At 40.6% G+C, this 13,297-nt stretch overlaps 1 protein-coding gene across 1 annotated transcript; it reads right to left on the bottom strand.

Moving 5' to 3' along the window:
* Window positions 1–1,176: 1,176 nt before the first annotated feature.
* osbpl11 (oxysterol binding protein-like 11) lies at window positions 1,177–12,597 on the bottom strand. Its single transcript, XM_053314720.1, has 13 exons — window positions 12,238–12,597; window positions 11,752–11,820; window positions 11,194–11,369; window positions 10,799–10,878; window positions 9,785–9,973; window positions 8,375–8,573; window positions 7,271–7,416; window positions 6,855–6,995; window positions 5,362–5,821; window positions 4,791–4,977; window positions 4,238–4,420; window positions 3,937–4,090; window positions 1,177–3,499 (listed from the first exon to the last, which is right to left on the bottom strand). The coding sequence occupies exons 1-13, from the start codon at window positions 12,354–12,356 to the stop codon at window positions 3,443–3,445; spliced, it is 2,160 nt and encodes a 719-aa protein (XP_053170695.1). The 5' UTR covers window positions 12,357–12,597; the 3' UTR covers window positions 1,177–3,442.
* Between the last annotated feature and the right edge of the window lie 700 nt (window positions 12,598–13,297).

Raw genomic sequence — 13,297 nt, 5'->3', positions numbered from 1 at the left:
AAAAAAACAAACCACATTTTACCAGGTGAAGCATAAAATTAACATTAAAAAGCACAATCTTTTGTCAAGTATTGGTTCAGAGGCAGAGCCAGTTTTGTCATTTTCATCAGTCTTATCACCATCTCGCTCTCTGGCACCATCTGCTGGTCTTCCCTCAGATTTCACCTTGAACACATCCCACCTCTCAGGGGGAATCCTCATGTTAAACAGGAGTGAAGCCACATAAGAAAACATCACAATGGGCACAAGAGAAGAGATGTAAACACCATCCTCCAAAGTGCAACCTGAGAAAAGCAGGATGACACAGAGGCCTGACAAACCTCTCTGGATGCTGTCATCATACCCACATGTTACATCAGAAACTCACCTGACCCCTGAACCTAATTATTTCACTGCTTATATTAATTTATTGCACGTAAAGAGCTACATTATCAGACCATCTCAGTTCAAATATTTAAGCACTGAGGAAAGCATGCAGATGGACAGTGACTTTGAGAAGAAGACCAGCATTTGCCCAGCATTTGCCAAAAAAGAAGCAGCAGAGTTAAAGAAAAATGTTCTTATGAGAGATATCCGGGTTCTTCACTTTGGGTGAACCAGCTCTACATAAACTGTTTGACATTCAGAAAGACCAGAATAGAGAAAACATTGTGCAACACAAACTGCTGCAGATTTTGTAATCCTTGTCCCCATTAAATGACGCTGTCACATTGAAACAGGATATATGGGAAGGGCAAAGTGCAGGGAGGGATTATTTACAAGTGGAAACCTGTAAGATATCATTTTGGGAGAGAAACACCATTTTATTATAAGGGATAGGTTGATAAGAGAGAATATTGAAATTTTAGCTTACAGCCACCAGCACAGGATTACCATTTAAGATGTTCTGGTTTACAGGAAGTAGAAGTCATATGAGGTCACTTCATTAGCGCTCCATAAGTGAAGGTAGTTTTTATGGTAATCTCTCACCAAGTGATATTCAAACTTATGAGATGTTTACTAAAGTTAAACCCTTTGCTGGTATTTGTTGACTTGGGGTTCAGACTTCTAAGCTTCTTGCTTCTGTGTATGTTAACCAGTGATGGATGAAGTAAGCATTGAGATCTCTTCATGGGATGAAAAGCAAAGTTTAGTGAGGAAGAAATCTGTAGAGAACACACCTCGTAACACAGTATACAACTGATACGCAATTTATTTTTGAATATAATCACACATGTCCATTTTTTTTCCACATCAGGTTTCCTTCAATGTCAGTGCATTTCATAGGTCAGCAAGACAACCAGTAGAATTCAAAACCAAAGAGAATGTCAAAACCTAGGATAAAAGTGCTTCTGTCAACTTTTCTCATCATCAAAGCACCAAGGCTGGAGCCAGATCTGAAATCACTCTCTCTCTCTCTCTCACACACACACACACACCAAAACAGAAATAATACATACTCCGTTGCATCTCTCAGGTGAATAACTGATGGAAATGCTGTGCTCTTTAGCTGGAAGACACAGACAGAAAGAGTTTGCATAAGGCACCAAGACGTGGAGGGAGTAGCTTATTAAATGGCAGGGTGGATTTTCCTCTTTCTGTAGAGAGAATAAGAACTGCTTCCTACAAGATACTGGGATGCTTTGAGAACGTGAGGCTAAAAATTCAATTTAGGAGGGGAGAAAAAAAAAAGGGTTATCACATAAACATCACAGTATTGACTGGAATTGCATCCCAAAAAAAGGGGGGGGGGGGGGGGGGGGGTAGCACAAACACTGCAGGCCTCTATACAAAAAGTGGCTCTAAAAATGAGAGCAATTAAAGCGCAAGGTAGGGGATAAACACGCATTCAAAGAAATAGATTTATTTGCATTACAAAACAAGCAAAATTTGGTTAAAAGCTTTTACAACAGACATTTATAAATGTAAGTAATGCAGACACAGGAGTAGTATACTTGCTGCAATCCATGTGAACAGAGAGACTCTCTGCTTTCATGCATGTACAATTCTTCTGTCCACTGCAAAAACCACAGAATGAAAAGGAGGAGGATTTAAAAAAAAAAAAAGTGGGGTAGCAGTTATTTAGATGCATTCACATGTGACTCATTCAATTGAATATTTAAAATGTTGGTTATTTCTAATCTATGACATGCCATTCCAGCAGTGTGACTCGGTTAATACATCAATATTGCATCAAAAGAAGGATTAAATAAATGATCATTTAGAGCTACATAATGTATATTTAAATGCACACGATTCATCTGACGTTAACCTGATTAAAGACACAACCTGACCATCCAATCCAGTCAGAAACCATGTCAGAGTCACATGACTAAAGGATCAATCCGCCACTTTTTTAACATGAAAATCTGTTTTCGTCACGGGAAGTGCAGCTATCTTATGGTTTGAGAGAAAGTAACCGTGCTCTCATGAGTAGCTTACGTTTTAGGGTGTGTGGAGCATTTTAAAATATATGCATGGTTGTATGTTAAGTGTATGGTTGTATGCGTATGAATGTGTAGGTGCATGTATATATAGTTAATAGTAGTAGTATTTTATTGATGTAAATTCATCTTGGGCTTGGAGATGTTGTTTACCATGCAGGAAGGGTCTAGTTTACCAAGTTGCATCATGGGAATTATAGGATTATAAAGTGCTTCTGTAACTTGACCCCTACTAGAGACTAAATTACAACATCTCGTTCTTTGCTGCTTTAATTTTGACTACTTTTTAAATCTGTGTCTGTCTGTTCTCCTCATTTTCTTACTTCAGTTCAGAATATTGTGTGCATGTAAATAAACTTGACTACAGTGGAAATGTCTTTTATTTCAGTGTGGTAAACTGTTGTTGGGTTTAGCATACCTGAAGATCATTAACAGCGACTTTACAAATCCAATTTACAACCGTTTCCCAACATAGAGTTTATCAGGCAGTATTACTATTATTTAGATTTTCTTGATGTTGGATATCTTATTTTAGGAAAAACACTCCTCACCTTAGTGTGTTATCACAGCTTAAAAATAATGAGAAAAAAAAATATCCCAGGTTGACCAGCAGAACCCAAACTTAGAGCATCATTCATCTGACTTTCTTAAGGCTGTGTAAATAGAGTACCGTTACCTGTACAAGAATATGTTTTCATTGACATTTGATTATTTAAAAAAAGAAAAGAAAAGAAAGACTGATCAGCAGTACAAAAGCTTGTACTTGGAGGCTTCGTGAACATCATGAGTGAGATTTGAGATTTGAGAACACCGTCAAGTTATGTTGTCTCTCTGTCCTTCTCCCCATGTTGCATTCATCTGTATGTCAGTGCAGGCCATGCTCTCGTTTCAAATAACCGTCCACAACTTGTGCACACACACACACACACACACACACACACACTCTCTCTCTCTCTCTCACACTCCCACACACGTTCCTGAATCTACAATATCAACATCCAAGATACAGAGTGAAGAAACTAGGTTTTGAGAGCAGAGTTTTTTGAAAGTGGTTTGTGATAAACCCAGCCGTCACCCTAGAGGAGAAGAGAAAACTAGCGTCAGTATATTACAATTTGTGACTGAGATCTTATAATTCATTTCCTGAAAGAGGGTGTGCATCTAGTTTAAACAGTCTGCGGGTGTTTGCCACCTAAATGACCCAGATCCTTGGTAATCTTAAATACCTTAGTGCAAGGTGAGAACCCTCTGAAATCGAGAAGCACAAGCCTGAGACAAAAATTATGCTCAAGGTGATTTAAAATTTATTTAGAGTCAGCACAGATAGCCTGAGCACAAATTACTCTTTACTGGTTGTGCTGCGTTTATTCCAAAAGTGTAACCTCATTAGTGTCTTTTCCAGTTTCTGATACTTCCTGCCACCAATGTACCCTGATCTGATCCTTTCTGCAGCGACATGGAACCTCCACGATAGTAAAACTACATCTGAACATAGAGTGGTCGAGTTTCTCACCTCCCTGTCAAAGTATCTGGTCCTCCACTCGGTTTCGGTCTCAGCGCGGTGCCTCTCTTCGGACCGCTGCCTCTCCTCCAGGATCCTCTTGTGCTCTGTGGCTTTGTCGATGTCCTTCTGCCGTAAGGACTCTGTGACATGCTGCCACAGGCGTCTGAAATACAACAAAGGCGAGTCAGCATGGTATGTTTATCCTCATATCAAGCCATATTACTAAAAGGCCTGTCCAATAAGAACATTTTAATAGGATTAAACTAAACAAATAATTAAAAATTGCATGTGCAGATCCGCTTCTTCTGACCTGGATTCGGTTGGTCCTTGCTTCTCAACTGGCCGAACTTGCTTCCTTGTAACAGGCAGCTTGGTGACGTCGACCACCCTCGTGTCTCCGTTGGTATAGCTGAACTCCAGAACGCCGTTCCACTCGCCCTGCACACGACACACCACCGCATTGGTGGAGTTGTGCTTCACCTCTGCTGTGACTCTACATTTGGGACAGAACATATGAATGATTTAATACTGACTACATGGAAACTTTGTGTGGGAGAAAATGCTTTTTTAATTTTGAACTATTCTAATAATTGATTAAATGTTTTCAGTAAGAAAAAATGCTTCAATTATTTCGTTCTTTAGTCTTCTATTAAAAATCAACTCAATATCTTCGGGTATATGATTATTTTCCCGTACATACCACCTGGTTGTATGTTGATGGAGAAAGAAGCCAATAAAATATAGTTTTTGTTCTATTAAGACTCTACTTGTATATACACAGGTACTGTTTCATCACATTTGTGGCATGAACTCCTGAAATTATTACAGACCAAAGCAACACTACATGACATGAAGGCGCTCACCTGTGTAATTTGCCACCATAAAAGGGTTTAGTCTGAAAGGTGATGACTGCTGAGTAGCCCGACTTGGCGCAGCTGATGTTGACTTTGCCGCCCAGTTCCACCCAGGGAACCGTGAGGATGGAGCGTGCGTATGCACAGGGCAGCGTGAAAGTGTACTCTTCATCATGTTCCAGCAAATTAAGACAACCTGAAAAAAAAGAAAGAATAATTATGTGCAATTATATATGTATGGTGACCTCTTATTGTTTTGTTTGATTTCTGCAGGTGAGGGATGATTGTTTGGGGAGCGCTGAGTGCTGAAGGGATATATCTGGAGGAATATAATTCATCTGATCTGCTGTTCAAATTCTTTATTGTTGACAAAAGACAGGATCACACAATAAAGCTGCTGTTTTGGGTTACTAGAGGTTAATTCAGAATTAGATTAATGTTTGTATAACAGAAACTAGTCTGACTAAAAAAAAAAGGCGATATTCTCTTTTAATCCCCTCTCAGCAGTTGCCCTGATGATGCTAATGTTGGATATAATTTCTATAGATTTGATCTCTTCCCTCTCAAACACTTGGCTTACCTTCTCCTATCATAGATACTCCAATGGACATCCCCATGAACTTGCTCTTGGTCCACACATGTGTATTCACACACATCCGCCTCTCCTGGCACTCGGCGTAGAAGCCAGACACAGGGGGGTGGTGGGACACCTGCTCCGCCACAAAGCGCACTTGGTGGTAGTCCTGGGAGGCATCCGGGTCAGGACTTCCTTGTGAGGGCTCCTTGGGGGCCTCTGGTTTCTTGGGTACCTTCCAGGAGCAGTGGAAGGTCTCGCCAATGATGGGATTGTAGGGCTTTTTGGCGATGGCACCCTTGCGGCCCTCATGGAAGGAGGTGAGGTAGTACTCCACAAAACGGACCATACGGTCCTCCGGGCTGCTGCCGTCAGTGATGGCGACAAAGAGATCCGGGTGTGACATGAAGTCGGCATACATCTCCAGCAGAGAGCGCTTCTCCAGGATGAAGGTGGGGAGGACCACCTAGAGGGAAAATCCAAAGAAACATGGCTCAAGTTAAGTAACTCAAGTCCTAATAGTTTTTCTTTTTTCACTCCATTTGGTTCCACATCTCATCGTTATCAGTAAATCAAGGAAGCGATGATGTGACGTACACTAGACATGACCCCGGGGTCACAGTTAACACGAGATCTCCATGAGATAAGCCAATGGATCTGCCAGATAACTGCAATCAAACTGAAACCCAAGAGGAAGAGACGATACCCAAAACTAGAAGAAGCTGACATTGGAAGATAGGATCCAATCTATCCAGGATCTGATTTTGGTATTTTTAATCGGTGTGTCGAGGACCAGTAATTACTAAGCAAGACGTGGTTACTTCAGCTTGTAAAGGTCATTAGCAACACAGACTAGTGATCCAAGATGGGTCCATTAAATCAGATAAATACTAGGTTGTTCACTCTTTAGTTGGTTTCCTTCATCCAGTCTCACCACTTTTTTTTGTTGAATTTAGTTGACTTTACACACAGTTGCTGTCAAGCACACAACTGAAAAATATGCATGTGCAGCATAAAAAAGGCTCTAACAGCATGTCTGTGTCATCATAATTTCAACATCTTACTATAGATTTAAATGTTGACAAAATATTAAAACTAACTAAAAAGGCCAATAAAAGATAAAGTCAAGAGCAAAATTAACGCCTCTGTTTATCCCCTGTTGTTTCTGACTAAATGGATAAACAGGATCACCTGTATAAAACTATTAAGTGTCTAAGGAGTTATATACTGCATTAGATTGTATGAGCAGTGAAGGATGATACATTATATTATATACCACAACATATAGTTATTTTTGAATGCCCTGAGCACAAAACTAAGCACATGCATGAGGGAAAACCTCTTACGCTCCTCACTGTGGGATCACTAAGTCATCTTCAGGTATAACACAGGACGGAAAGAAAAAAAACCCCTAAAGAAAGTCAAAGTTTGTGAAGAGTTGGTGGTAGAGCCGCAGTCAGCTTGTTATGCTGCTTAGCAGGACGTGGAACTCGACCTACCCGCGTGAGGTCCATGCCCAGTTTCAGCTGGGACAGCAGGTGTAGGATGACGCTGCGCTCCTCTTCCACAGCACCCAGGTCCTCCTCTTTGACTGAGAAGGAGTCCTCCAACTCATCCTCTCCATCTATGTCTTCTTGCTCCTGAGAGATGAAAAAGGGAGGAGGGGGTGTGATTTATTCAACAATATGCTAGAGTGACTCAGCAGACGTTGAAAGTAGGTGATTGTTTATGGTGTGAGAGGTGTGCTCAAAACAGCTGTCAAGTTAAGAATGGTTGAAATTGAAAAGCAAAAAAATGGGAATTAAATAACTAGAAAGGATAAGAGTTAAATCAACAGGTTGCTGCAACTTTCATCTTTCAGTGTAGATCTTTACTGTTTCCTGGGGGATACAGAGTGTCATTTCCTTGGTCTTACCCCAGAGAAGCTGCAGGATTCAGGGCTGCTGAGCTCCAGACGACTCCCCTCCAACGGGCCCTCCCCTGTCCCCAAGCTGCCCAGCGAGCTGCTGCCGTTCTTCAGGATGTCGGGCAGCTTAGGCTCCAACCACTCGATGGTGGGTCCTGGTGTGGACGGGGAATGCACAGCAGCAGGTTCAGAGGCGCTCATGATACTGTCCCCCCCCTCCCTCCCAAGGTCCCCTGACGCTCAACAGCTACACACACACGTAGCTCTACACTGGGCCTACCATTCGCCACGCAACACCTCACACAACTGCCTGGCTGCTGACTGGACAGATGGATATTCCTTAGACAGCTGCCCCAGACCAAAAGAGTGTAACTCAACGCCTGTGACGAACCGAGTATCAGGATACCTTGGCCCCGCCGACAGGAAACATCCTCCCTCTCTGATTGGTTAAAGCCTCTCAGTATGGCGTGGGCATTTTTTAATTTTTTTTTTTTTTTATGTATGTTTAGAGGTGGGCAGGTCTCATTCAAATTCACCTTGTGTGTCGTCGGACAGCTTAATCTGATTGGCTGTTGCGATGAGTCTGGCCTTATGAAATATACATCGAGTAATAAGATCTGCTGTGAAAAAAGTGGGGCATTAGCTGGCTGTTTTCCCATTTAGAAACATCCTCAACAGAGAGGGTCAATATATCAGTGAGTCAAACACTTCACCTTGGATGCTTTTAACACTGTGCTGTATGTTTCATGGTAAAAGTGTATTCTTCCAATGTTAAGCTGAATTAGAACAGCACACTGGCCTCAAAGTGCTGCTGTTGGACATTTTAACTGTCTGAGATCTAATTACCTCCGAGACAGGTGGTAAGACCAGGTACAGTTCCCCATCAATAATGCAAAATAATTCCACTGTCCGACCAACACAAACTAATCGTCTGGATTGGATGCAGGTCTGGCATGTGCAAGACTATGATTTGTTGTGAAGGCTGCATATGTCGCTTACGCACATGGAGAAGACATTTAAATCTGCAGAGTGTGACTGCTAGAAACTGGTTATTCTTTCTGCTTGTCAAGAATGTTAAATGAACAAACCGAGCAACAACACCCCACCACTAACCTCCCAGGGAGCTTCTCTGCCTGGCCACCTGCTGCAAGTGAAGGATGTGCAGGCACTCGTTGAGGCAGTTCATGGTGGCCATGGAAGTGGCTTTAAGCATGAGCAGATCCTGGTCTAGAGGGGAGAGGCCGGGGGCTGCAGGCAAGCCTTCTATGCTCTGGATCAGGTCTCTGTGCTGGCCCTGGGCCTGGGTCATCATCTGGAAGGGGATCATGTGGAAGGTTTGGTTAATTTGGGGGGGAAAAAAATCTCTTTAAAATGTCATGATCTTTGTTTATGCAGGAACTGTTGAGCTTTTAACCTTGCTTTCATTGTTATGTAGGCAAAGTCCATATTTTAAGAAAATTACATTTACATAAACATTAAAACTCGCACGCCTCACTGCTGCCGATGTCATTTAGCTTTCTACTTTTCCCATCTTAGTAAAAAGTAAAAAAAATAGTTCCTAATATGTTCTTATGTAGGTCACACCTGCAACAGTACTTCTTGTGTCTTAGAGGTTCGTATGATTGAGCAGCGAGCACTTATACAGTATATGTAAGACTAACTACCTAATAAAGTTCAGCTCTAAATCTGGAAATTAAATGCCTTAAATTAACACTTAAGAGTATTCTGATACTCATAAGACAAATGTATTGGTTTAAATGTGGCAGACAGATTAAAATCCACAGAAAACTATGTATTCAAAGCAGAAGAAACACAACAGCACTCTCTGGTGGACGACCTGCATCACAACAGAGTTCATGACTAAACCACTCTACTGAAGCCCTGCTATGAACTAAGTCCTAAATATTTTATATTCATCGTTGCACATCTTGTAGGGACACACTTGTGCTTTTAAAAACAGATCAACATTTCATTTTTGTTCACTGTCACTTTGCCTTTGCCACTAAATTCTTCTCCACACATTAATATTTATGTCTCACTTTAATCTCATGCAATTATAATTACATTCCAGCTAAATGGCTCTCTGGCGGATGGACTGTATTCTGTTTGTATCCATGTTAACAAGGTTGGAAAGAGGATCTTTAGATGAAGAGGTTTGGTTGTATAACAGATGATGTCAGAGATGTGAAACTTTACCATTGACAGATTAAAATCTAACAGCATTTTGATTGGATCAGACGCAGATTTTCTTGGATTTCACTTTGCAAAAAACATCAGACTGAAAACTTGGCAGATAGTCTTTAATTTAATTCAGCCCGAGTCTGTGTTATCTCTTGCTACATCTACACGGGAAATTGTGTCTATGGTCAGATGATGATGACGTAACCTCAGACTTGCACTGTTTAAATATCACTTCTCATACAAAAACTACACTCCGCTCTGCTGGTCCTGACATATCAATAATATGTCAGTAACTGTGACTGGGTTAGGGTTAGGGTTAGGAGTGACCCCGGCTTGCTGTACCTCTCTGGCGTCCATTAGGTGGTCTGGAAGCAGGGACCTCTTGCTGGAGTAGAGTGACGAGCCCTTGTGCATCTGTGACCAGTTGAATAAGGAGGCAGGGTTCTGGCTGGGTCTGCGCACGGACATGGGCGAGCTGCCGCTACCTTGAGATGCCATAGAGTAGCTGCGGGACTTGGGTGGGGGATTACTCTGTGAAAATCAAAAGATAAAGTTTCAAAAATAAAAATACACTACACTTATGTCTTGCTACAAGAGTTGTGGAGAGAACTGCACCATGAAATCAAACTATTTTTAATAACTGTGTCAATCTTTTTAAGCAAAAACACCAAATATTTGCCTCTTTTCCTCATTTTGTGATGATAGAAAATCTTCTGCTTTTAGTTTGTCTGACTAAAAAATAACTATAATGGGCATTTTTAATTATTTCTGACATTTTATAGCTGCGGACTATTTTCCACCACTGTTTTAAAAAAAGAGCCCTGCAGAGTTCGTCTCCGTTTTTCACTCTCATGTATCTCAAGACCATTAAAAAAAAATAAAAAATCAGGCTGCGGGCAGGATAGTAGTTTATAGATCAATACGCAGATCAATAGTGCTGATTATTGTGCTCACAAACAAGCAAAAACCCAATACATTTTTACATAAACATTAATATTTCACAGCTCTACGCTTTTGTGCTGCAGCCAGATGGATGCGGGAGATGGAAAACAGGAAAATCAAGACTGTCCACTTCACATCCGCTGTGTGGCAGAGTCACATTCTTTTGCTTATCATGGACAACGTTTAAAATACAGCTGTAATATTTAAGAATAGCTTTATAGCACAGCAGGCCTCTAATGGAATATTATTGCCTTATATTATTGCCACCACTGCCACCAACAAAATTTGCACTAACTGATATTTAATGTACATACAATACATAAAAATTAGACTTCAAAAAGGAGGATATAATGACTACAATTATACATTAAATAAAGGAGAGGAATAGCTCCATCACCGAGCACAGCATCTTACCTTCCCCATGGCCTCTGTGTGGTGCTGCGTGCAAATCTGCAGTCTGCTCACCCAGTGCTGCCTCTCTTTGGCGTCGGTAGCTGAAATGTGCACACAAACACGAGAAAAGCAAGAGGACAAAATCTCGTTATAGTTACTATCGGACAATCTTATATCGCATCGATCCCTGCGTGCTTCTGCCTCACCAGCAGCAGATAATGGAAAACATCCAGATCAATACTGTGTGAACCTGATGGATGGTAATGACAGTATGCCTGGAGTTAAAAATGGAGCTGACAGGCAATATTAAGGTGAAAAGCTTCGGTTCCTGTGAGTGAATGATGCACTGTGGTTTAAAGGATGGACACTGATGTTGAGATGTCAGTGTGTTCAATACATTAAAGACAGGTACGTACCCCTGAGCTTGTACTGCTCCCCGCTGATGGCGTTGACAGTGAAGGTATGCGAGTCCTCGTCGCTGGGGGAGATGACGGCCCCCGCCAGGGGGAGCATGCCGCGGGGCTTCTGGGGCCGCGACTGCTCATTGACAAAGTACTCCAACAAGCCCGCCTCATTGTTTAAGACAAAGAACCTGAAAACAACAGCCACCGCGACAATGTCTGTCAACTCTATGAACCAGCACGACGATTACAATAATGAATTCTGATAAGACCTTATTCTTACATTTAACTCAAACAACATACATTTAAGATTGGTGTTGAGTCAGTACATAAAAATAGACATATTGTAGTATTACGTAGTATGTAGTACACTTCTTGAATTAAAAAGGTTCAAAATGTTCATGTTTGATTTTGTATTTTGGTGCTATTATGTTTTATATGAAGTCAATAATGTCCCTATCTTTATTTTTGAGATATAATATGTGATGATTCATCGATGTATACATGCATTCTTTTAACACTGTTACAATAGAATAGAAATAAAAAGTGTTAAACAAATGTATGAGAGCTCACCTGTATTGCCATCCTGTCACCAGGTTGGTGTACTTCATCAAGTAACCATCAATATTCTCCATGTGATCACTGGCAGGAGATGTTATCAAGCAAAAGGAGGCAAAGAACAATTGAGATTTAAAAAAAAAAATACTTGATGAAGACACACCCTTAAACTTAAACACACACACACACACACACACACACACACACACACACACACACACAGGTAACCGCATAAATCCATCATTCATTGTTGTATCGTGACAGATCTGCCAAAAAAAAAAAAAAAAAGAGCCAGCTGGGCTGCTCCTCTTCTGACTGACAATGTGATCATGTAATTAAAAACACATTGCTCACGATTAAACACCATTTACAAAAAGAGCACCTCATGTTTGCATTACACTTATAATGCTGCTGTCTCACTCGCTAATTACACCAGAAACGCCTTCAATAAAGAAATGTATCTTAGATATTTGGAGGCGAGCAGGATAAACAATCACCCACCTATACTGCCAGCTTTTGGCACTTGCTCTCCCCGAGCTTGGGGTCTTAATCTGGGGTAATACATCCAGCTTCCCTTCGTTTTCCGTGATATTTCGTACAGCCGCTGTCTCCCCTTGCATAGTCACCAGCGACAAAAACCTCCTTTTAGACGCTAACTCAGCTCGCTAAGCTAATGTGATTAAAGTGGACCAGCTCGCTTTTTTATGACACAGACTGAAGCTGTAGGTTCATCTCTTATAAGAAACGCACCGCACACCTCGCAGACGCCGAGCTGTTAACTGGCTATATTAAATAACAGATAAAACATGTCTAATATGCTGATATAGCGACTAACTGCATTAGCATTGTCTGCTAGCTCGCCTGCTATTTACTGCTTTGGCAGGAAGCGGTCATGTGACTCGTGTTGCAGACTTCCGTGTTCAGATTAAAGATAACAGCAATGAAAAAGTTATTATTTTTATTAACATGAATCTAATTTATAATAACAATAACAACGTGTATAGTATAATAATATTATAAAACGTAAAATTCATTTAATTGTTAAATTAAATTACATTTTAAAATGTGTAATGCTATTCATTCATTTACTTATTTTGCATTTTAGTGGTTTATCTTTCATTGTGTTTACGGGCTATGGTCATTATAATAATACACTTTACTAAGCCATTATTTTGAGTCACTAAATATTTATTTTGAGTTACTATGTCATTATTTTGAGAAAAAAATCTCATTGATTTGACTTACAGACTTATAAGATGATATCAAAAACAAAACAACAACAAAATATATAACATTTTCCGCATTTTAGACATATACAGCGTGACCACAAATTGTATTTATCGACAAGCTGATACAAGCCTATTATTGCATTCTCCTATTGTGAGCCTTATTTTGGAAACCACATATACCGGAAGTGTCAATTACATGACGTTAATTGAAAATAGCTTGACTGGCGAATTCGCGCATTTCCAGTCAATATTCAATAATAAATGACCGATACAACATTAATGCGCTATACATTAGGCTTTCCTTTGTTTCTTGGATACACTCTATAGGCTTC

The sequence above is a fragment of the Scomber japonicus genome, chromosome 24, assembly GCF_027409825.1.
Source record: "Scomber japonicus isolate fScoJap1 chromosome 24, fScoJap1.pri, whole genome shotgun sequence".
NCBI lineage: Eukaryota > Metazoa > Chordata > Actinopteri > Scombriformes > Scombridae > Scomber > Scomber japonicus.
Note: the sequence above shows the minus strand (reverse complement) of the source record. Positions and strands in the feature narration are given on the sequence as shown.

What these genes read in the sequence shown, in the direction of transcription:
- osbpl11 (XM_053314720.1), bottom strand. Translation starts at nt 12,356, where the DNA reads ATGCAAGGGGAGACAGCGGCTGTACGAAATATCACGGAAAACGAAGGG. An exon ending in TGGGCATGGACCTCACGCGG is followed by an intron (nt 5,822 to 6,854) that starts GTAGGTCGAGTT and finishes TTTTCCCTCTAG; the next exon opens with GTGGTCCTCCCCACCTTCAT. An exon ending in TATGGTGGCAAATTACACAG is followed by an intron (nt 4,421 to 4,790) that starts GTGAGCGCCTTC and finishes TCCCAAATGTAG; the next exon opens with AGTCACAGCAGAGGTGAAGC.